General features: G+C 36.1%; 3 protein-coding genes across 3 annotated transcripts; all 3 read right to left on the bottom strand.

Moving 5' to 3' along the window:
* On the bottom strand, positions 1–1,746 carry LOC140147086 (allatostatin-A receptor-like). Its single transcript, XM_072168857.1, has 2 exons — positions 962–1,746; positions 1–292 (listed from the first exon to the last, which is right to left on the bottom strand). The coding sequence occupies exons 1-2, from the start codon at positions 1,744–1,746 to the stop codon at positions 1–3; spliced, it is 1,077 nt and encodes a 358-aa protein (XP_072024958.1).
* A 4,316-nt stretch (positions 1,747–6,062) lies between these two features.
* Positions 6,063–7,683, bottom strand: LOC140147087 (histamine H2 receptor-like). Its single transcript, XM_072168858.1, has 2 exons — positions 6,896–7,683; positions 6,063–6,354 (listed from the first exon to the last, which is right to left on the bottom strand). Exons 1-2 carry the CDS (start codon positions 7,681–7,683, stop codon positions 6,063–6,065), a joined length of 1,080 nt encoding a protein of 359 aa, XP_072024959.1.
* A 5,579-nt stretch (positions 7,684–13,262) lies between these two features.
* On the bottom strand, positions 13,263–14,868 carry LOC140147088 (histamine H2 receptor-like). Its single transcript, XM_072168859.1, has 2 exons — positions 14,084–14,868; positions 13,263–13,554 (listed from the first exon to the last, which is right to left on the bottom strand). The coding sequence occupies exons 1-2, from the start codon at positions 14,866–14,868 to the stop codon at positions 13,263–13,265; spliced, it is 1,077 nt and encodes a 358-aa protein (XP_072024960.1).
* Between the last annotated feature and the right edge of the window lie 11,326 nt (positions 14,869–26,194).

The following is a 26,194-nucleotide window of genomic DNA, read 5'->3' on the forward strand; positions in this document are numbered from 1 at the left end:
TCATATTCGGACTAGTGGCGTGTCGGACGGACGGATGCCCTCTTGTTTATTTTCTCCAGCAGTCATTTCATCAGAAGGATTCCGACTCTCCATGCTTATAGCGAGTGTTGCAGTCTTGCCGTTGTCAGCAGCAGATGTAGTCTTGAATGGGTCTTTGGTAGTGCTGCAAAGCAGAAGCTGTCGCAAACCATCACGGAAATTTGGGTTGGTAAAGGCATAGATGAAAGGATTGATAATGCTGTTTAGGAAAGCGAGTTGACTAAAATATCTCAGGCATGTTCCAAAAAAGATTCTGAAAAGATAAGAAATGAAGTTTTAGAATACACTAAAGGTCCGTATGAACAAAAGAGTTAGACTGGGTCTAAAGTTAGACCTCATCTAACTGGAATTTAGTCCCAGGAGAAAAGACATTTTCCTTTACAAGTTATTTTATATTATTTTTGAACATGGCATTAACATCTTTAGAATTTGCTAGCTATACTCTAGGAAGGAAATAAGAGTAAACGACCATTCCTGATGGAACTAAATTTCAGTCAAACAATGCCTAAATCAAAACAAATCTTCCATCGTTAACCTCAGTCTGAACACTGCGAAGAGCAATTATTTTACTGCTCTTTCACGACTAAAGGACATAACCGAGATAATTGGACAACAGTGTATTGCATATGTTATGTATAGATACCAACGGATTGAAGACATCAAAATAAAAGTGATACATTTAATTTCGGGCAAAATGTCATTTGGACCCTTTGTGCTCATGGTGGTAGATCTGTATACTTACGATGGGATTAGAAATCATGCAAAAACTTTGCGTTTAAAAAGTGACCAGACACGTAAATAAAATACAAGGACTACATTCCCACAATTTATGAACAAGATATTGAGAAATATAGCGATTGCGCATTTCAAATCTTAAACTATCAGTGAAAATGTACGATATAAAAATTCGAAGCCAAATTACCTAAATGGCACCAAACCGACCAAGAATCCAAGAAAACAGATTTGATCTGCAGACCAGCACAGGATAAACATGATAACAACCACACGAAGCATAGCCACAACTTTAGCCTTAACTTCTAGCGAAGAAAACGCCGGGTTGCCTCTTGAAACACCACGTTGTAGCAATTTTTGTCTTTCCAAATAAATTTTCACTGTTATTGCAATCTGCGTTACCAGCATTATGACTACAGGAATAAGGTATTTCAAAAGAAATGACGCAACGCCGACTAATTCCGATAGCCAAGGTTTAAGCCAAACGATCTCACATGCACCGTCTACACTGTTCCAGATAAAGAACGAATAGCTGTTAAGAACACTACCAACAATCCAAATGTATATCGCAATTTTAGATCGCGAACCTTTTGAGAACACCAGCGGGTACGTAGATGGTTTCAAAATAGCTAAATATCGCTCTATGGATACGGCTGTAAGTGTAAACACAGAAACTGTGATCGATGTCCACATAAATACTGCAGATGTTACCACTTTACAATACATTTGTCCACGCCAATCTGAAGGTACATTCTTCAAACCTGGCCAAGGAATTATGAGAATGGAGGTCATCAAGTCTGCCACAGCAAGAGCCACAAGGAGCTCATTCGTCGCCGATTTTGACTGGTGTTTTTGATTGTAGACTGCTATGACAAGTCCATTTCCAACGACACCGATAAGAGCCATAATAAGTTGGGAATATGTTGTCCATGTCCACGTGAATATCACAGAAGTATCTGGTGTAGCAGTTGACATGTTGTTTTGGAACATCTTGCATGAGAATCATTCAGTTTGAGAGTATTCCTAAACCAACTTTGCTAGTAGGTATCTTATCTGATGAATACTCCGATGTATTGTCGCGTGTTCTGGCCCTATAACATCGCGGATTGATATCAATATATTTTATTTTGAGAATTTTCCTGTGACATCTCGCAAGAAGCATCATGAATTATTAATTCAAGTCCTATAGCCTACTTTGTCTACTTTCTAACACGCACATTATATATATATAAAGTCTGCACAAAAAGTAACTCAGCTTTTTATAAATACGCCTATAGATTCAGAACTAATAATTGTTTTCACAATATTTCAACATAGAGAGAAGGATGAATTGTTTACACGCATTTTGATACCCCATTCGTCAAATGTCGTTCAATATTAAACACGTACAGCCCACCATTATCTTCGCGCTTACTTCAAATCAATACAAATGAGAAAGCCATGGCTACGCTACTAAGCTTTTATCTAGACATGTTAAAAGCCTTGTTAATAATAGGCCCTGTATAGCTTTTTGTCGTGTGCAAATATCTATGAAGGTAAGACCGAATATCTTTCTTATACATGACACGTTTTGAAATGAAACACTTTAGTATAACTTGATTATTGTCTTTGCAATTATCTAGGTCTATTTTGGATATTTGTTCCGTAAATGATATTCTATACATGTAGCAAACACGATAAATTGCGTGCGCGAACTAGCAGATTTGCGTGCGCGCACTAGCAGATTTGCGTGCGAGCACTAGCAGATTTGCTGAAAGCCCGATTCCCTACTACATTAATCTGCTGAATAAGCAGTAGTTGCTTGTGTGCTGGTGGCTTCCCATTGTGCCCTTTTGCATCTCTCTGCTGTTTTCCATGCCAAGTAGCTTTTTTTTTCTTTTTTTGCTTTATAATTATGTGTAATTGGTTTCTTCCATAATATTTGCTTCTTGTTTCTTGTATAATGCAATTCGGCCGTTTGGCCGCGATTTTGTGCAGGTTAATAAAATCATATCATATCATATCATATCATAAAAGCTTGGTAATAATGACTACCTTCGTATATAAATCATTAGAGGATTACTAAAAGCAATTTTGTCCAATTTCATTTAACAAAGCTTTTACAATCACCGATGGACTTCTGTAATGTGCCCTTGAGTGGCACATATTTAATTCCGCAACACGCACAGCCTTATATTTTTGTGGTTCTTACGACTAGACGCATAGTTTGATATGCTTTTGATTGAAATCGGTGCATGCTTAATGTTTTACCCCTGTATAACCCTATAGAATAATTTCAGGGGTCATTTTGAGGGTCACAGCCTCAAACAAAGCGTGGTATCCGCCATTTTTGATTCAAATTCGGTTAAATTATATGTTATGTTTAATGTTATGTTATCTTATGTTATCTTATGTTATGTTATGTTATGTTATGTTATGTTATGTTATGTTATGTTATGTATGTTATGTTATGTTATGTTATGTTATGTTATGTTATGTTATGTTATGTTATGTTATGTTATGTATGTTATGTTATGTTATGTTATGTTATGTTATGTTATGTTATGGTATGTTATGTTATGTTATGTTATGTATGTTATGTTATGTTATGTTATGTTATTACAAAGTCATACGAGGAAAATAAATCGTTGTGTATCTCTTGTGATTTACTTTGTACTTCATTTATATTTATATTTTTGCTCCATGAGGCAAATACTCGACAAATTCAAGAGAGGACTCACGAAATGAACTTCGGTATGCATGTGTGTAAACAAGTTTAAATAGGGTGTGCAGTTGCAAGATGAAGACCAATGAGATTGGATGAAGATTTGAGAGAAAAAATAGTGTAGCGTTGAAGTTAAACATTTTAATTATAATATCTGTTATTATTTATTTACCAATCACAGCATTGTTCCTTGGCTAATTGAGACGGTACATGGGCTATTCCCGGTGAAAAACAAACACCTCATAAAAGAAATGGAGTCATTCAGGTGACCCATTTGAAATTCACACTCTCTGTGTGGAAGATGAAGGCCATGTTCTCCATAGGGAATGTATGATTTTCAACTGGAATAGCCCGATGTAACAGGACAAAATGCAATCTTACACATAAGGGGGGGGGGTAACCTTATTGGTTAGGATATGAATTGTCTTCAAAGTTACGTACAATGTCAAATATATATAACTATATAAATATAACTTTTTCATTATTCATTATTTTTCTGCCTTTGATTATACGACCAAACATGCGTCTAAAATGTGTTCCTACATGTATTTACCGTACAGTCACTTGAAAATGAATGTTTAGCCCAAATGAGATTCAAAAGTATATATATATTTTTTTGCAAATATAACCAGTTTTGATTGTTATTTTTTAGAAAATCACAATAATGAATTCAAGCGAGAGTCAGAAAATGAAGTGAGGGCGGGTGACGGAAAACCCCAAATCATTGGGGTCCCGGATCATTGTAAACACCGAAACATGCGAAGGTATGCCGTATTCCCGGGCTGTATTAAACTTCATTTGAGAAGAAACAGTGATTTTATGACAATATAAATTATATTCCACTTACTGTTATAGAAAGCATGCACATAGCAGGAATAGCGCCGCATTTATAAAAGAGTACCAGTCCCGGTATTAGTACTAAGCTGTTACTAACTTGTGAAAGCTTTGTGTTTGTGCATGTCCCGATCTCATCGAAGTGAAAATTCCTGGACCTACCCACAGTGCAAATGTGCGTGCAGGGGCGTAGGAAATTTCACTAGCGTCTTAACTAAAAATCGACGTTCTTTTCATGGTTTCTTCGGAAATACAACGATTTGGAACGTCAACTTCAGGACGGTTTATGGGCAAAATATGATCTATTATATAATATCAAAATTTCATCAACAGTGAGGTAAATTGGGAAATGAGGATGTCGATCGGGTCACGGGGCTTTAATTCCCCGAAAAGGCATGATACACATAATTTCAATTTCCGCGCTGAGATGTAATACGACTAATGAACGAGCCCGCAGTTTTTAATCTATTTCATACACGAGAAAAAATCCCGTTTACAAGTTCCGCCCTGTATTTTGTGCACAGTACACCATATCGTATGTATAGTCATATCATCTCCTGAAAGGTTTCCATGCAATATTTTGATAAGGTATCGCATGGTGTACCTTTTTACCCGTTTCTGGTCACGTATGTGGTCATCTTTGAAACCCATGGAACAACCAGTTTAGGACTCTATTGGGTCAATTTATTGGATTCTATATTGGGCATATATTGGTCATATGTCTCAAGGGTAGTCTTATACAGTAATCCAAAGAATTAAGGTACCAGGTATGTTCACCCCTGTATAATTATCCTAAACAAAGACAGATATGTCATAATTAGAACCAACAGCCAACAGCTGCATCGTTTAGCTCGAATTTAAAATTGTACAAGAAATAAAGACACGACAATCCAAAAACCCAAGGAAGATGCCAATTTAAAAGTTGCAGTTTGATCCATTGCACGCCCTATTAATTTATAGCACGTTAAAACTGGCGTCGTGCTTTCATTGATTAGAACACAAAGTGCAACTTTTGATTTCGTTTCTTTATTAGGTTTTAGATCACCGTTTCTTTAATTCTCAACCAATTTCAACAAATAAGGTCTTAAATCAGAGCTAAAAAGTACAGGTATTGGTTGTTTGTTTTAATTTTGACATATTTGTCTTTATTTAGGATATAGGCCTACAGGGGTGAAACCATTTTATTGATCGTGACTTTTTCTCATTTTTCGGGCTACTACCATAAACATTAATGTTTCCTCACATAATTCAGCTTATATACGTTATTGTTTGATTTACACTGCAGATATTTCATCTTTTACCTATGCACAAACGGGAATTAAGCGAGAAATATTCATTTTGGAGTGTTTTTCAAAAATCGTACTTGCCAGCTTATGTTCAACATTTTGTTTATATCTCATTGCAGAGGTCACACCGGTAATAATTAACGGAATCGAGCCAAGTTGCCATCGTACTGTACAAGCTGTAAAAGCATCTGACATGTTAGATGGGGACGGTTGATAGTAATCACTTATTCGTCAGTCTGCAAAAATCGTAATCAATGGTTATAGTAACATTCACTCGACGCGACGTTACACCACACCTGTTATCGTATGTCTGTCGGGTACATGATGCCCGGGAATGGTGCTAGTCAGATACGCCGCTAGTCCGAACATAAAGTTCATATACTAATATAACTTTCAGGTGTGCGAAAACAAAATAGGCTAATCCGAAATAGAAAACAATGCGACTTGTCGGCCTGAAACTGTGCATTTCATATTCGGACTAGAGGCGTGTCGGAAGGACGGATGCCCTCTTGTTTATTTCCTCCAGCAGTCATTTCATCAGAAAGATTCCGACTCTCCATGCTTATAGCGAGTGATGTAGTCTTGTCGATGTCAGCAGCAGATGTAGTCTTGAATGAATCTTTGGCAGTGCTGCAAAGCAGAAGCTGTCGCAAACCATTACGGAAATTTGGGTTGGTAAAGGCATAGATGAAAGGATTGATGATGCTGTTTAGGAAAGCGAGTTGACTAAAATATCTAAGGCATGTTCCAAAAAAGATTCTGAAAAGATAAGGTATAAAGTTTTAGAATACACTAAGTATGGAACCAATGTTTAACGCTACCGCAATCTTGATCAGACCTTCGTCTAACAATGCCTAAATCAAAACAAATCTTCCATCGTTAACCTAAGTCTGAACACTACGACGCAGTATGCGAAGAGTAATATTTACTGCTCTATCACGACTAAAGGACATAACTGGACAACAGTTCGTAAATCCTGGATTGCATATGTTATGTAGGTAGATACCAACGGGTTGAAGACATCAAAATTACGTGACAAATTTAATTTCGGCAAAATGTCATTTGTACCCTTTTGTGGTGGTAGGTCTGTATACTGACGTTGGGATTAGAAATCATGCAATTGTTTTGCGTTTAAAAAGTGACTAAACACATAAGTAAAATACAAGGACTATATTCCTTTAATTTATGAACAAGACATTGAGAAATCATAATCTGCAAAATTATTTTATAGCGATTGCTCATTTCAAATCTAAAATTATCAGTGAAAATGTACGATATAAAAATTCGTAAGCCAAATTACCTTAATGGCACCAAACCGACCAAGAATCCAAGAAAACAGATTTGATCTGCAGACCAGCACAGGATAAACATGATAACGACCACACGAAGCATAGCCACAACTTTAGCCTTAACTTCTAGCGAAGAAAACGCCGGATTGCCTTTTGAAACACCACGTTGTAGCAATTTTTGTCTTTCCAAATAAATTGTCACTGTTATTGCAATCTGCGTTACCAGCATTATGACTACAGGAATAAGATATTTCAAAAGAAATGACGCAACGCCGACTAATTCTGGTATCCAAGGTGTTAGCCAAACAATCTCACATGTACCGTCTACACTCTTCCAGATAAAGAACGAGTAACTGTTAAGAACCGCACCGACAATCCAAATGTACATCATTGCAATTTTAGATCGCGAACCTTTTGAGAACACCAGCGGGTACGTAGATGGTTTCAAAATAGCTAAATATCGCTCTATGGATACGGCTGTAAGTGTAAACACAGAAACTGTGATCGATGTCCACATAAATACTGCAGATGTTACCACTTTGCAATATATTTGTCCACGCCAATCTGAAGGTACATTCTTCAAACCTGGCACAGGAATTATGAGAATGGAGGTCATCAAGTCTGCCACAGCAAGAGCCACAAGGAGCTCATTCGTCGCCGATTTTGACTGACGTTTTTGATTGTAGACTGCTATGACAAGTCCATTTCCAACGACACCGATAAGAGCCATAATAAGTTGGGAATATGTTGTCCAAGTCCACGTGAATATCACAGAAGTATCCGGTGTAGCAGTTGACATGTTGCTTTGGAACATCTTGCATGCGAATCATTCAGTTTGAGATTATTCCTAAACCAACTTTGCTAGTAGGTATCTTATATGATGAATACTCCAATGTATTGTTGCTTGTTCTGGCCTTTGTATGTAATTATTGGTAATTAATTGGTTTGCCAAAGCAAATAATCATTCATAGCGTGATTATTAATTATTTTTGGTACCTTTTATATTTTCTAACCAGAATGGTGAAAATGATTAAAATCGAGTTGTTATTGCTATCATCTTCATACATGACTTGTTTTCATATGAAATACTCGGTATGATTTAATTTAAAAAAATCTTCTTGCTAGGTCAGCCTTACACTAGAGGCGAGATGGGTGATATTTCATACATTTTTTAAAAGTATATTTCTCTTCAGCTCCTACTTGTTTCTTTTCCTACAGTTCTTTCATTACCTTTTTCTTCTGTCTATACTCCCTACCTCCTTCTTTTCTCTCTTTCCCCTCCTCTCAAGTTTCGTTAGTCTCATTTGTCTGCTGGAAAAGCCATGGCTAGGCTCGATACTAAGGTCTTATCTGGACATATTAAAAGCATGTTAACAATATCTTCATGTCATGTGTAAATCATTACAATATTCAATGTATTCCAAGAAGCGACTTTTTTAATGTAAATTAATTACATGTACTGTAATAGAAGACATAGACGGAGTACACTCTCGTATGAAAGTAAATAATATTAGACGATAATGCATGAATGAGCAAAAGTCAATCAAAAAATAATAATAAAAGATGTTTTTAACCCAATTTTTTTAATTACGTTGTCCGAATAAAAATGGCCAAAAACCCGTTTTGGGGATTTTCTCCAACAATGAGAATTTTATTTTGACCTCACAGATGAATTCACAGTCTTTGCCATTCTAAAAATGTATACTTTTATATTCTTAGACCAACAATTTAGCAGTTATGAGGCCCAAAGGTTTCCATAATGCCAGAGTTAAAACTACCCTTAATTACCGTAGCAATGGGTTTACACTATTTATTAATGCATTGCCCTGCCCCACTGTTTTCTTATTACCAAAATACAATTATTTTGATAATTGCACATTGCTTTAAACAACAGCATACTTTGATTTTAGAAACAACTAGAATTAAAATTGAATCATTAATTCTATATGAAAAAGAATATCTTGCTTATACATGACACATTTTAAATTGAAACACTCAGTGTAATTTGATTATTAATTGCCTTTGCAATTATAGATTAAATTATTTTGTAAATGTGTTCCGTAAATAATATTAGGCTATGGGGCCGTCCATAATTTTCGCCATTTTCACTTACGTACAAAGCGTACGTAAAAATCTTGGGCATGTGTACGTAAGAAAAATGGCGATTTGTTTGAGCAATAAAAAAATGAAAGTGAAAAATTATGGAATATTCCAATATTTTCTCTTTAATTTTGAGTCTAATATGCACAGTGGTCCTATTTTACATATGCTTAATTTATTTCATACCAAAATACTTCAAAAAGTATCTATCGGGCACCTTGTATGTCACTTTTGAAATGCTCTTTTTTTTCATTTAATTTGGTATATAAAGTCGCATCGTATCAAAATACGCAGAATCAAATTATTCATCTAATGATTACTTTATTTGGTACTTTATGTTGAGTGCCTTTAAGATATTGCTTTTGTTTAAGTGTTCGGATACTTTTAGTTTAAGTCTTAACTTCATGCCAGGCCTGTCAACATTATTCAAAATGTATTGCAAAATATGCCTGCATGGTCGTACCAGACGAAAGGTGAGTAAGTAAGCTGCATATATTTGATATTGTAGGCAGAGGCTCTAGCTTCAGTAGCAATCCAAAATGATGCAAGAGTAAGCTAGTTTCATGAATTTTAATCTTGCATGTAAAATATGATTTTGGAAAGAAATCTATTTCTGTGCAAAGTACTTTCATACATAAAAGCTGTAGTGTACTAGGCATTCCATCTCATTGGGCCATTCCCCCTGTGGAAGACATGACCTTAATCTCCCAAACAGGGGGTGTAGATTTTAAGTAGAGTCCCTATTCAGATAACCCCATTTGAAATTCACACTCCCTGTGTGGGAGATTAAGGTCTTGTCTTCCATAAGGGGTGTATGGATTTTAACTAGAACACTGCATTCAGACTTCCATTAGCCATCGCGTTACCTGCTACATCTTCTCTTTCATACATGTTACTTTATCATTTCTTCATTTCTCACATTAGGCGACAATCCGGGTGACACAATAGAAAACAATTCTCTCTTGTAGCCTTGAATCTTCTTTTAAATATCACCATTTTTCCGAACATTGTCTTGTCACTCCTATGTAAAATTGTTGCAAAGTCATTGCAATTTTTCCTTTAATTTTTGTGTTATATACTTTCTACAAATGATTTTTTCCCCTTATTTTTCTTTCTAATTTACTTGGTTTCTTCGTTTGTTATTCTTTTTGAATGACCCTCGTTTGTACCTCTGACCACAAAAATTTGCTATATTCTGAATAAAAATCAGTTTGGAATAAAGAATTGCACCTGCGTGATTTTACAAAATAAATTGGTCGATAGATGGAATATTTTGTTGTGCGTAAACTTGAGGAATAAAGTCGTCTCGTGCCGAATAAGATATCAAAATACGCAGAACAAAATTCACCATCTGCCTAAATTATTTTGTGGCGTTTCTGGGGCTCGAGCAAACTGACATGTGAAATTTTTGATAGAGAAAAGGTCAGGACCGGGCCGGGTACTTTATTAGTTGAGATTGCTGGAGTACAAACTGTGAACTCAGGTAGTGCAATTGTTAAAACCACATTGACCAAAATTCAATTTGATTAAAGATGAACTTCATTGAAAATAAAGTTATATATCAATAGAAAGCTTATGATGTCAGGATACTAAAAATAATTTTTTCCGATTTTTTTGATGGCCAATAAAGCTGAAAACTTAAAAAAATGAATGAATTTTTGGTCTTTTTTAAAGCGCCCAAAAAGCACCCAAATCAATCGTCTATGACCTTGGGAATGCTCGTGACGTAAGCTCAGGGTTCGCAGTCACGTGATCCTACTCGGAAACATGTAAACAAGACTTGCTTCCTGTATTTTGCAAGCTGCCCGGCTAGTCTGATTTTCACAATAAAGCTTGAAATGAAAGGAATCTTCAAGTTGCTGATTCCTTCTATATATATTAGAAATAATAGAATTGTATTTATATTTATATATTTATTTAAAACATTCGGCCGAAGCCAGGCTAAACCCAATAGTGCTCAGAGGCAACTAAATTCAAGGGATGCCATCCGGATATGACGGGACAGGGATATGGGAAGAGGTCCGATTTTAGATGCAGGAGGAAAACCGGAGCACCCGGAGAAAAACCTGCGAGGACGAGCATGGATCGGCAACCAAACTCACATGTGGCACCGCATGGAATTGAACCCCGGTCACAGTGGTGAGAAGCGAGTGAGAAGACCACTACACTAACCCGCCCTCCAATTATTGTCAACACGTAAATTGTCCGTAAATTTTTGACAAAATCAGTCATAACTGGCTGGGTATAACTGGGTAATTGAGTTTGAATTTCGCGCTGGGATCAATTCCATGCGCAAATGCTTGCTGCTACCGTCCATGTTATGGACTGAATAAACATGATCAAATAACAAATTAAATAACTTGTTTGTGTCATTCCCTATTCTTGATTTATTTTTAAATATCTGATTTTTAAAAACATCGTCTTGTAGTAATGAAAAATTAATTAAAAAAACCGCCGATTTCATCAAATCCAGCCCATATAAAGGTTTTCATATCAGCGCATTGCGGTAATATATTCTTTCCACATAATCACGATTGGAAGAAACAGATACTTTATTATAAAATAAATACAATTTAAGCTTAGTAGACCGTTATTTGATGGAATTCTGAAATCTGAATAAAATTAAAATATTGTCACTTGTGTCACGATTCTTTTTATGATAGTACAATCGGTGTACTGAAAAAGTGAAACATTCATGTTTTATGGATTACCGAACACGATGCGTAAATGGCTGCTGAAGAAATTGCAGGGAGCCGATCAAGGTGGATATGCACACACAGCAACTCGCTTCGTCCTCGGTAGCACTTGCGCTGTGTGTTCAGCAGATTTGATCAATCGTTCCCTTATATTTGGAACATTTACAGGAATAAATTTTGCTGATGAAGTAGCAATAAGTTGGAAATATCAGAATGTGAATATCAAATCGGTCATTTTGTCTGCAAGTACAGTACAGTCGCGGATACCGAACACTCGGTGACTGAGACTCAGTCAGTCACTGAGTTCATCCCGTATGTACCTACGAGTTCGCCTATCATATATGACCGGTTGTAAAGTTAAGAAATAATTGAAATCCTGTACATGTACCTTATTCTATTCCTTCATTTTCTCATTGTGATAAGTTCATCTCAACTTGGTGTGACGATCTGAACTGGTAGCACTAGCAGTTATTTTTTGCAATCTGTTTTCATTCCGGTTCTTCGGCGAATCTTCGCTCTTCGTGCTTTACTGTAATATTCCCTGCATATCGTGGATGGCTTGGCCAACCCCAAATCACTCCGGCCAGCAGTTTCCCATTTTTGAATCCACACACTTTACTCAGGAACTTCATTCTTGATTTGATCATTATGTTTCCTTCATGTTATCCTTATTTTATTGAAGATATTTTTCATGTAAAGTAAGTTGACAATGACTGAGTTCGTGCATTGGCCCGCCACAGTATTTTATGCATGGACATTGTGTTTACAATCAAACCCGGAAGTAACTTTGTGTCCCTGTGCTGACGTCATCAACGAAAGCGCCCAATTTGAACGATTTCGTTTTGTAATTTAGGGGGGGTGCCAATATCCAATCTTTCCATGGAGATTATGTCTATCCTGGTACGTTAGGCAAAAAAAATATTCTTTTCTGCTTCCTGACATCATAAGCTTTCCATTGATATATAACTTTATTTTCAATGAAGTTCACCTTTAAGACCAAATTTGAAATATTAAGTATTATAGTGAGAGGTTGATTGAATGACTTAATTTGCCATTTCCTCTCCTGTACCACTGCGTTGCTAGCCAGTGTTTCACAAATGCAAAACCTATTACCTTTATCTATTACAGAACATATTTTAGATGACCACTCATTCATTATCATTTGATTGGTAGTATACCTCCACCATGCCACCTTGATGTCAAACTATTACGTTATGAACATGCATGTTCTGTCTATTCATAGTATTTCGACCACGACCGGTTTTTTTATAACTTTCAGTATTCGTGGTATTATTAGCACATGTCTTGATAGTTTCTGAACAACAGAGCGGCCAAATACGAAAACTTGAAAATGCCCACTGTGTTTTAGTTTCTACTATGGGTGTCAGTTGACGCGATGTTACACCACACCTGTTATCGTATGTTTGTCGGGTACATAGTGTTCGGAATGGTGCTAGTCAGACACGCCGCTAGTCCGAACATAAAGTTCATATACTAATGTAACTTTCAGGTGTGTGCGAAAACAAAATAGGCTAATCCGAAATAGAAAACGATGCGACTTATCGGCCTGAAGCTGTACATTTCATATGCGGACTAGCGGCGTGTCTGACGGACGGATGCCCTCTTGTTTATTTCCTCCAGCAGTCATTTCATCAGAAAGATTCCGACTCTCCATGCTTATAGCGAGTGTTGTAGCCTTGCCGATGTCAGCAGCAGATGTAATCTTGAATGAATCTTTGGCAGTGCTGCAAAGCAGAAGCTGTCGCAAACCGTCACGAAAATTTGGGTTGGTAAAGGCATAAATGAAAGGATTGATGATGCTGTTCAGGAAAGCGAGTTGACTAAAATATCTAAGGCATGTTCCAAAAAAGATTCTGAAAACATAATATATAAAGTTTTAGAATACACTAAACTTGTATGCAACCTACGTTTAACGCTACCGCAATCTTGATCAGACTATCGTCTAACAATGCCTAAATCAAAACAAATCTTCCATCGTTAACCTAAGTCTGAACATTACTATCACGACTAAAGGACATAACTGGACAACAGTTTGTAAATCCTGGATTGCATATGTTATATAGGTAGATACCAACGGGTTGAAGACATAAAAATTAAGTGACAAATTTAATTTCGGCAAAATGTCATGTATACTCTTTGTGCTCGTTGTGGTAGGTCTGGAGTGTATACTGACGTTGGGATTAGAAATCATGCAAATATTTTTTGTATAAAAAGTGACAAAACACAGGTAAAATACAAGGACTATATTCCCACAATTTACATGATTTATGAACAAGACATTGAGAAATCATAATCAAAAGTATTTTGTAATTGCGATTGCGCATTTCAAATCTAAAAGTATTAATGAAAATGTACGATATAAAAATTCGTAAGCCAAATTACCTTAATGGCACCAAACCGACCAAGAATCCAAGAAAACAGGTTTGATCTGCAGACCAGCACAGGATAAACATGATAACAACCACACGAAGCATAGCCACAACTTTAGCCTTAACTTCTAGCGAAGAAAACGCGGGATTGCCTTTTGAAACTCCACATTGTAGCAATTTTTGTCTTTCCAAATATATTTTCACTGTTATTGCAATCTGCGTTACCAGCATTATGACTACAGGAATAAGGTATTTCAAAAGAAATGACGCAACGCCGACTAATTCCGATAGCCACGGTTTAAACCAAACGATCTCACATGCACCGTCTACACTGTTCCAGATAAAGAACGAATAGCTGTTAAGAACAGCACCAACAATCCAAATGTATATCGCAATTTTAGATCGCGAACCTCTTGAGAACACCAGCGGGTACGTAGATGGTTTCAAAATAGCTAAATATCGCTCTATGGATACGGCTGTAAGTGTAAACACAGAAACTGTGATCGATGTCCACATAAATACTGCAGATGTTACCACTTTACAATACATTTGTCCACGCCAATCTGAAGGTACAGTCTTCAAACCTGGCAAAGGAATTATGAGAATGGAGGTCATCAAGTCTGCCACAGCAAGAGCCACAAGGAGCTCATTCGTCACCGATTTTGACTGACGTTTTTGATTATAGACTGATATGACAAGTCCGTTTCCAACCACACCGATAAGAGCCATAATAAGTTGGGAATATGTTGTCCATGTCCACGTAAATATCACAGAAATATCCGGTGTAGCAGTTGACATGTTGTTTTGGAACATCTTGCATGAGAATCATTCAGTTTGAGAGTATTCCTAAACCAACTTTGCTAGTAGGTGTCTCATCTGATGAATATTCAAATGTATCGTAGCATGTTCTGGCCTTATGTGTAATTAAATTTTGCCAAAGCCAACAATCATTTATAGCGTGATTAATTGTTTTGGTACCTTTTATATTTCTCTGACCAGAGTGGTGAAAATGATTAAAGTTGTAATTGCTAATATCCTCACACATGATTTGTTTTTATATGAAACACTCGGAATGATTTAATGAATTTTATTCAAATAAGTCAGCCTTATACTAGAGGCGTAGTCAGCTTGTTACGAGTCGTACTGACTCAAGGCCAAAATCACCTATTACCCGACCTCACACGAATGCACAACGCAAATAACACTGTTTGATTAAGCTAACAAAATCTAAGTCTTTAATTGAAAACAAAGTATGATTGGTACATATAACAACAATTGCATATACAATAAAATCACACAATCACAGTTTTATTCTATCAGTACTTAACCAGCGGTCTTCTTGTTGGTGATCCTAGATTTCTTGCAATGTTCTGGGCGACTGATGTATATATATATATCCTTATTCACTTGTCCTGCGAAAATCAGCGAAGTCCATTGTACACCTGTGTTTATAAAATAATATCCTTGCGTATGAAATCCTCACACGAAAATGATGCTGCTTTCTCCAATCACTTATCTTCTTGCGCTGCTTTCTCCAAAAATATATCTCCTTGCGCTGCTTTCTTCAAATATTTATCTCCTTGCGCTGCTCCAGGGAACAGGTTTCTTTAACACTCCGCTGTGTTTGACAGATGTGTGGTTTTCATAAACCCAGCAAACTCCAGCAATTCGACAGAAGAACTTTACTCCTTTGATGAGGAAGAGCACATTTGTGTACTCGAAATCTCCTTCGTTGCTGTATTAAAAAATAGCTCAATTATTGGCTATGTACGACCTTGTTAAAATGTACTTCTTTTTTGAAGCATGAAGACCCACACATACATGTAGAGTTTTACAATCTCCCATGACATTCTGTAATCAGCAAACTCAAGCTCTCACATTTTTATACTCCCAATCTATTAATAGACCATTCTGTAACATTTACTTCCTGGGGGAATTTCCAAAATGATCTCCATTTCACAATCTAAGGGATTTTCCCAAGATTAATTATACACATTAACCTTTCACATTACATCACTTCCTGGGGGTTTTCCTATGGTGCAATACACTGATCTGGGGATTTCCAAGTTCCAAACATAGATCTGACTTTGTTTACAATTATTTGGGGGGGGGGCTCCCAAAATGACTTAAAACACCAACTCTTGCAAGTGCAAGGGGGTTTCCCATCTCATGAAATACTTTCAGCTTGTAAACAAAGCTAATTAAATTACTCAGGGCACATTTTCACCGCCTCCTTAAGCTACTAAGCTTTTATCTAGACATGTTTAAAGTCTGTTAATAATAGCTTCATGTCGTGTGCAAATATCTTCATACATGACACGTTTTGAAATGAAACACTTTAGTATAACTTGATTATTGTCTTTGCAATTATTATTTAGGTCTATTTTGGATATTTGTTCCGTAAATGATATTCTATACATGTAGTAAACACGATAAAAGCTTGGTAATGATGACTACCTTCGTATATAAATCATTAGAGGATTACTAAAAGCAATTTTATCCATTTTCATTTAACAAAGCTTTTACAATCACCGACTGACTTCTGTAATGTGCCCTTGAGTGGCACATAATTCCGCAACACGCACAGCCTTATATTTCTGTGATTCTTACGACTAGACGCATAATTTGATATGCTTTTGATTGAAATCGGTGCATGCTTAATGTTTTACCCCAGTATAACCCTATAGAATAATTTCAGGGGTCGTTTTGAGGGTCACAGCCTCAAACAAAGCATGGTATCCGCCATTTTTTAAACTTAAATTATATGTTATGTTTAATGTTATGTTGTTATGTTATGTTATGTTATGTTATGTTATGTTATGTTATGTTATGTTACGTTATGTTACGTTACGTTACGTTACGTTACGTTACGTTATGTTATGTTATGTTATGTTATGTTATGTTATGTTATTACAAAGCTAGTCATACGAGAAAAATAAATCGTTGTGTGTCTCTTGTGATTTACTTTGTACTTCCTTTATATTTTTAATTTTGCTCCATGAGGCAAATACTCGACAAATTCAAGAGAGGACTCACGAAATGAAATTCGTATGCATGTGTGCAAACAAGTTTAAATAAGGTGTGCACTTGCCAGATGAAGACCAATGAGATTGGATGAAGATTTGAGAGAAAAAATAGTGTAGCGTTGAAGTTAAACATTTTCATTATAATATCTGTTATTATTTATTTACCAATCACAGCATTGTGGCTACTTGAGACGGTAGATGGGCTATTCCTGGTGAAAAACATTCACCTCATAAAAGAAATGGAGTCATCCATTCAGGTGACCCATTTGAAATTCACACTCTCTGTGTGGAAGATGAAGGCCATGTTCTCCATAGGGGTGTATGGATTTCAACTGGAATAGCCCGAGGTAACAGGTCAAGATGCAATCTTACACATTTGGGGGGTAAAACCCTATTGGTTAGGATATGGATTGTCTCCAAAGTTAGGTACAATGTCAAATATATATTTTTCTGCCTTTGATTATACGACCAAACATGCGCCTACAATGTGTTCCTATTTACCGCTCAGTCACTTGAAAAGGAATGTTTAGCCCAAATGAGATTCTAAAGTATATATATTTTTTGGCAAATATAGCCAGTTTGTATTGTTATTTTTGGAAAATCACAATAATGAATTCAAGCCGGGTCAGAAAATGAAGTGAGGGCGGGTGACGGGAAACACCAGATCATTGTCAATATGAATTATATTCCACTTACTTTTATAAAAAGCGTGCACGTAGCTGAAATATCGCCGCATTTAATCATAAGGCAAAAAAATATTATTGTGTTGCCCTCAAGTGGGAAAATGGGAAATTTGGGTCGGACGGTCGGATTTTTTTTTAAACCTTCAGTTTTTACAAATCCCCTCAAATATTAAATAATGCTTCTTCAAGTAGGGAACATTTGTCAATTTTAACTTCTGGATACCTGTTAGACATCAATTAAAGACTAGTCTTTCAATAACATATGAATTTTAAGTGAAAAAGATTGAGTTTTTGAACAAATCTGTAAAAATCATCATTAAAAAAAATTGCGACCCTGATTTTTCAGGATTTAGGGTCGGATGGTTGAGGGCAACACAACAACTTTTTTTTGGCCTAAAGGAGTATCAGTGCCGGTATTAGTACTAAGCTGTTACTATCTTGTAAAAGCCTAATGTTTGTGCATGTCGCGATCTCATCGAAGAGAAAATTCCTGGACCTACCCACAGTGCAAATGTGCGTGCAGGGAAGGAAATTTCACTAGGGTGGTAAAAAATCGACAGTTTTTTCACGATTTCTTCGGAAATACAACGATTTGGATAGTCAATTTTCAGGAAGGTTATGGGCAAAATAGGATCTATTATATAATACCAAAGTTTTATCAATAGTGAGGTTAATCGGGGAACGAGGATGTCGATCGGGTCACGGGGCTTTAATTCCCAAGAAAGGCATGATACACATAATTTCAATTTCCGCGCTGAGATATCATACGACTAATGAACGAGCTCGCAGTTTTTTATCTATTTCATACGCGAGAAAAAAAATGCCGCAATTTTAACTTTTACTAGTTCCGCCCTGTATTTTGTGCACCCTACACCCTATCGTATGTATAGTCATATCATATCCCTGAAAGACTTATTCGGCATTCTGCAAAAATCATGATCAATTACAATTACCAACGATGCTGATTTAACACAAGACTTTTGTACTCTCCTTGTAAAATTCGATAATTTCAACAGCGTCTTGCGCGACATAAACTATTTAGATGACCACTCATTCATTATCTATTTGATTGACAGCACATCACCATCATGCTACCTTGATTGAAATCTGATGTCAAACTATTACGTAATGGACATGCATGTTCTGTCTATTCATAGCATTTCGGCCAACACAGGTTTTTTTTTTATAGCTTTCCAGTATTCATGGTATTGTTTGCACATGTCTTAATAGTTTCTGAACAATAGAGAAACCAAATACGAAAACTTGAAAATGCCCACAGTTTTTTAATCTCAACTATGGGTGTCAGTAGGGTCAGTTATAGTAACATTCACTCGACGCGACGTTACACCACACCTGTTATCGTATGTCTGTCGGGTACATGATGCCGGGCGTGGTGCTAGTCTGACACGCCGCTAGTACGACAACATAGGCTAATCCGAAAAGAAAAACGTTGCGACTTGTCGAACTGAAGCTGTACATTTCATATTCGGTCTAGCGGCATGTTGGACGGACGGATGCCCTCTTGTTTATTTCCTCCAGCAGTCATTTCATCAGAAAGATTCCGACTCTCCGTGCTTATAGCGAGTGTTGTAGACTTGCCGATGTCAGCAGCAGATGTAGTCTTGGATGAGTCTTTGGCAGTGCTGCAAAGCAGAAGCTGTCGCAAACCATTACGGAAATTTGGGTTCGTAAAGGCATAGACGAAAGGATTGATGATGCTATTCAGGAAAGCGAGTTGACTAAAATATCTAAGGCATGTTCCAAAAAAGATTCTGAAAAGATAAGATATGAAGTTTAAGAACATACTAAGGTCCGTATGAACAAAAGAGTTAGACTGGGTCTATAATTAGAATATAGAAATTGGAATACAGTCCCAGGAGAAAGAACATTTTCCTTTACATTTGCTTAAGTTATTTTGTATTATTTTTGAACATTGCATTAAAATCTTTAGAATTTGCTAGCTACTCTAGGAAGGAAATAAGAGTAAAGGACCATATCTGATGGAACTAAATTTCAGTTAGACCGGTCTAACTTTTTTGTGCATACGGACTTAAGTATGGAAATGATTAACGCTACCGTAATCTTGACCAGACGCTAACAATGGCATAATCAAAATAAATCTTCCATCGTTAACCTCTGTCTGAACGCTACGACGCAGTATGCGAAGAGTAATATTTACTGCTCTATTACGATTAAAGGACATAACTGGACAACAGTTCGTAAATCCTGGATTGCATATGTTATATAGGTAGATACCAACGGGTTGAAGACATCAAAATTAAGTGACAAATTTAATTCCGGCAAAATGTCATTTATGAGTGGACGCTGCGAATCAGCCGTAAACTCGGCAAATTGTATTCTGAGTTAAAGTGTAAAATGTATGTGAAGGTCGTATTCATAGGTGCATCAATTCGTTGCGACAAGTATCTTATCAAACGCTGTTTAAATCAATCAATAATACTACTGCTGAAGAGGATAATAAGCTTCTACCTATTTCTATAGAATAGTTCTTGTCTTTGTTTGCTTTGGCTAAATCCTGTTCATGTGGTAGATAACAAAGCATTGTATTTTGTCTAGGTATGTATAATCAACAGTGAACAATGAGAGGATATTTCTGAACCTCGTTGACTTGGGGATGATTTGAAATGACCGCCAATTATGACTGTTGGATATTTATTACCAGAAATGTAGAAAAAGAGACACATGTAGAACCGACAATTTTGTCGAAGGAACAGAGTTCAACAAATCATAACCCCGCTTTTGGATATCGTTTGAAGTCAAATGATATACCATTTTAAAGCTTATGGTATATATTTTCTAGACACGAAATAAAACAAAATTGACAGAATTGATTCGCCGCGTCCAGTCGCATTTATACCCTTTGTGCTCGTGGTGGTAGGTCTGCATATTGACGTTTAGATTAGAAATCATGCAAAATTTTGCGTTTCAAAAGTGACAAAAAATAAGTAAAATACAGCGACACTATTCCCTTAATTTATGAACAAGACGTTGAGAAATTATAATCAAAAGTATTTTGTAATTGCGATTGCGCATTTCAAATCTAAAATTATCAGTGAAATGTTCGACATAATAATTCGTAAGCCAAATTACCTTAATGGCACCAAATCCACCAAGAATCCAAGAAAACAGATTTGATCTGCAGACCAGCACAGGATAAACATGATAACAACCACACGAAGCATAGCCACAACTTTAGCCTTAACTTCTAGCGAAGAAAACGCGGGATTGCCTTTTGAAATACCACGCTGTAGCAATTTTTGTCTTTCAAAATAAATTTTTTATGTTATTGCAATCTGCGTTACCAGCATTATGACTACAGGAATAAGATATTTCAAAAGAAATGACGCAACGCCGACTAATTCCGGTATCCAAGGTGTTAGCCAAACGATCTTACATGTACCGTCTACACTCTTCCAGATAAAGAACGAGTAACTGTTAAGAACAGCACCGACAATCCAAATGTACATCGCAATTTTAGATCGCGAACCTTTTGAGAACACCAGCGGGTACGTAGATGGTTTCAAAATAGCTAAATATCGCTCTATGGATACGGGCTGTAAGTGTAAACACAGAAACTGTGATCGATGTCCACATAAATACTGCCGATGATACCACTTTGCAATACATTTGTCCATGCCAATCTGAAGGTACATTCTTCAAACCTGGCAAAGGAACTATGAGAATGGAGGTCATCAAGTCTGCCACAGCAAGAGCCACAAGGAGCTCATTCGTCGCCGATTTTGACTGACGTTTTTGATTATAGACTGTTATGACCAGTCCGTTTCCAACCACACCGATAAGAGCCATAATAAGTTGGGAATATGTTGTCCATGTCCACGTGAATATCACAGAAGTATCAGGTGTGATAGTTGACATGTTGTTTTGGAACATCTTGCATGAGAATCATTAAGTTTGAGAGTATTCCTAAACCAACTTTGCTCGTAGGTATCTTATCTGATGAATACTCTAATAATGTTCTGGCCTTATGTGTAATTAAAGTTTGCCAAAACAAACAATCATTTATAGCGTGATTATAAATTGTTTTTGGTACCTTTTATATTTTCTGAAACAATCATTTATAGCGTGATTATAAATTGTTTTTGGTACCTTTTATATTTTCTGACCAGAATGGTGAAAATTATTAAAATCGAGTTGTTACTGCTATCATCTTCATACATGACTTGTTTTCATGTGAAACACTCAGAATGATTTAATGAATTTTATTCAAATATGTCAGCCTTATACTAGAGGCGTAGTCAGCGTGTTACGAATTATAACAGATTATACTAGAGGGGTAGTCAGCGTGTTACAAATTATAACAGATTATACAAGAATAACTGAAACTAGTAAAACAAAAATTGACTTAATATTTGTATCAAAACCAGAACTTATCTCATCTGGTGTTCATAGTTTAGGTCTTAGTGATCATTCATTAATATATGCTATAATATATATGTAAGAAAATGTAATAAGTTGAAACTTCCACCAAAAATTGTAAGATCCAGATGTATCAAAAACTTTAATGACAGAAGTAGATTATATTGATACAATCAAAAATATTGATTGGGGTAGAATATGTAATATAAATGATGTCAATGAAGCACTTAATGAATGGCAGTCTTCATTCAATGCTGCCTGTGACAAGCATGCACCATTTAAGGAAAAGAAAGTTAAGGTTGTTTACCTGAATGGGTGAACAGTGAATTTTTGAGACTAAGTAAAGATAGGGACTACTATTTTTCAAAAGCACATAAGACAAATAATGCTGAAGATTGGAGTAAAGCAAAGTCTCTTAGAAATAAAGTAAACAATATGAAATATTCACTGAAAAAGAGTTATTGTAACGAGGCTATAAATAACAACATAAATAATAGTAAAAATCTTTGGAAAACAATTAAGAAAATTATACCAAACAAAACATCAAGTATACCTACAGCAGTTGTTAAAAAGAATAGTAATTACTCAGGTGATAAAAAGGATATGGTAAATGAGTTCAATGCGTTTTTCACTTCTATAAGTAATTGGGAGTAAATTTAATAATAACAATGACAATTATGTATGCACTTGTAATATTGTATGTTCTCATCAAAATCATAGTGTAAACAAATTTAGTTTTAGAGCGATATCTAATGAATTTGTTCTTAAACAAATAAGTAAAATGCAAAATTGTAAATCGTCAGGATTAGATCCATTCAATGTAAGGTTATTAAAGTTGGCTGCGCCTTTCATCTCAAAATGCCTTGTCCATATTTGCAACTTGTCTTTGAATGGGTCTAGTTTTCCTGATGCATGGAAGAAGGCTAAAGTAACTCCAATATTTAAATCGGGTGATAAAACTAATGTTAGTAACTATATACCTATCTCTGTATTACCAATTGTATCAAAGATCATTGAAAGAGCTGTTCATGATCAATTATATGAATATATGAGCAATGTAGGACTATTATCTAATGCTCAATCAGGATTTCGTCCGAATCATTCCACAACAACAACCCTGGCCCTTCTAGATGTTCAAGATTACATTTTAAAGAATATGATACAGGTTATGCTACAGGCGTTTTATTTATAGACTTAAAGAAAGCATCTGATACTGTAAATCATGATATTCTGATTAGGAAACTTAAACAATATGGGGTATATGGGGATGAATCATTATGGTTTAAATCATACTTAAACAACAGAGAACAAACTGTTAATGTTAACTCAGCTTTTTCTGACTTTAGGCCAATTGATTTTTTGGCTTTTGGCTCAATTTTAGGTCCTTTACTGTTTATCATTTTTGTTAACTGTTTACCTAATGCTGTGTCTGAATGTAAAACTGTAATGTATGCAGATGATACCTCTTTAATGTGTAAAGCTAAAAATGAATCTGATCTTAAAATTCAAATGGAGTCATGTCGAAGTAGGGTTCAAAGTAAACAAACTCACTTTAAATGTTGAAAAGACTAAGTTTATGATCTTTGGTACAAACAAAATGCTTGAAAAGTTCAACAATGTACATTTAATATATAACAACAATGATATTGAAAAAGTAGATGAGTTTAAATATCTAGGTGTGAAATTTGATAATGTTAGTAAAACTATTTCCAAAAGAACAGGCATAATAAAACGTATAATACAAAACCACTAAATGTTATCCAATGCTCTTGTTATGCCCCACTTTGATTATGGAAGCATGGTCTGGTCAAATTTTAGTGTAGAGTACCATAATAGGCTATAGGTACTTCATAATAATTTAGCTAGAATAATTAAAAACCTCGCGTCGAGGTTTTGCCAAGTTTTAAAAATAACGGTTACTTAATGAAATAACGGTTAGTTCATGAAAAAGAAGAAGTGAAATTTAGCAAAACGCGACGAGGTTTATTTGCCCGTAAGAGAGCTCTATTGTTCCGCTATTGTATCCACTATTGTATTCTATTCATAAAAGCTACTGCAAGAATCGCGGCAATCCCTGATATCGCTGGTGTCTACCGCCGGCGTTTCGTATTTATTAACATTCAAAATGATCCGATACTCTTACATTTATAGACTTATTCCCGCTTTTTATATAATATTCAGAAATTGCAATTATGAAAACTACAAACTTTGAAAGTGAAAATATATTACCATCGAAAATATATCATACTTAAATTCTATAGAATCTATAGAGGCATTGCATGTGACGTATCATCCCGTAAATATGGCAGACTACTCAAATGCATTCAACAAAAGCATGATTGCAATCTACCGTGACAGTTCGTCTCACACACATAACCCTGCACTACGATCAAATAGGTTGATGACAACATTTGATTGAATGGACTATACTCGGCCATAACTACCAACGCACTGAATGGTCTATTGTTCTATTGTGTCCGATTTGAGCGCTGACATATTGGAAAATGTTGCCAATCAATATTCATGAGAGTGTACATTCAACGTCCAATTTTCGAAATTGGGTGACTTGTGCTTGGCAGGTGTAAAATACATCTGACTGGGCGTTTTAAATACGTAACGCATAAAGGCATTGATATAATCGAATGGCTGCCTATAGTGCTGTTAGCGTTAGGCCTATGGGGGGGGGGGGCTGTGTTTAGTTTCTATAATAATTATTACAATGCCTACATTTTGTCATTCCTTTTTCTTTTCTCTGTACTTATTCTTTCCTTGAAGTATCACTCCCTCTTCTTATCTCCCTTCCTTCTCCATCCCTCTTACTTTTTGTCCCCTCTCATTCCTATCATTTTCTTACCTTACCTTTCTATTTATTTACTTCTATTTATTTATTTCTCTTCATTTCTTCCTCTTTCTCTCTTCCTCCAACCCCCCTCTCGTTCTTCATAGCCCCTCTTACACCTCGGCCTCCCTCATCCCTTCCCAAGACCTCTCACAGAAGAGCTGCCCCGCCCTTCAGTACGCCACTGTTTATGACATTCTCCTTCTTAAAATAAAATAAAATGTCAATTTGTGAAACAACTTTTATATAGGCCTATACCGGTATACTTATTATTTGTTACATGTATACGTATAGCTATTACCATTATACAGTACTATAGACATAAATGGCAGCCTTGAATGCTTGACGTGTAATCATTCAGCAAGCGCATTCAATGTATTTAAATGAAGGACCTGAAGTCAGTGGGGTGATCACGAACTGTACTCAGCGGCTAATGTGTGCTTTTTGTGCTTACGGCTACTCAATCACATCCTTGTGTGTTATTACAACAAAAGGTACTTTTCGTTCCAGACGTCGCTTTCACGCGCCTTTCGTTTGATCACTTATTGACAGTAGCCTGCTAGGTAAAGCGTTAATACATTGTCGGGTCAGCTTACCGATTTAATGGCGGAAGCCCTTTGTCCCAAACAAAAGGTACCTTTCGATGAACAGCTTGTCAGATTTCAAATCGGCACAAGGTTTCAATGCGTTACGTAATCTATTTCTTCTCCATCTATTTAATAGCTCCATGATAACTACGGTGAAGGACACCGGTTCAAATTCTTTGTTTGGCGCCAATCAATAATTTCATGCAGGGCCTCTAGATACCCAACCCAGAAGTGCCCATTTATTTTCTATTTTTTTGTAATCGCGCCCAAATATCCCCGCAAATATATTATACACGGTTTTATTGATTCATTTTGGGCATTTCAAAAGTTAGAAGTCGTCAAAAATGGCAACATCCATTGATAGCAATCGTTGAGTAAACATTGTCTAAACACTAGATAAAAGCCTTGTTCACACAGTCGGACTTAAACCACTTAATACCGGACTTAAATTACGTCGGTAATAGTATCGGGTATAAGTGGCAGTGTGAATGAGCGTCGGATATAACTATATCCGACGTAATGTGGTTTAAATCCGACAATTTAAATCCGAAGATGACCAGGGTTAAGAGCTGTTAAGACCGATCGAAACGT

The sequence above is a fragment of the Amphiura filiformis genome, chromosome 3, assembly GCF_039555335.1.
Source record: "Amphiura filiformis chromosome 3, Afil_fr2py, whole genome shotgun sequence".
Lineage (NCBI taxonomy): Eukaryota > Metazoa > Echinodermata > Ophiuroidea > Amphilepidida > Amphiuridae > Amphiura > Amphiura filiformis.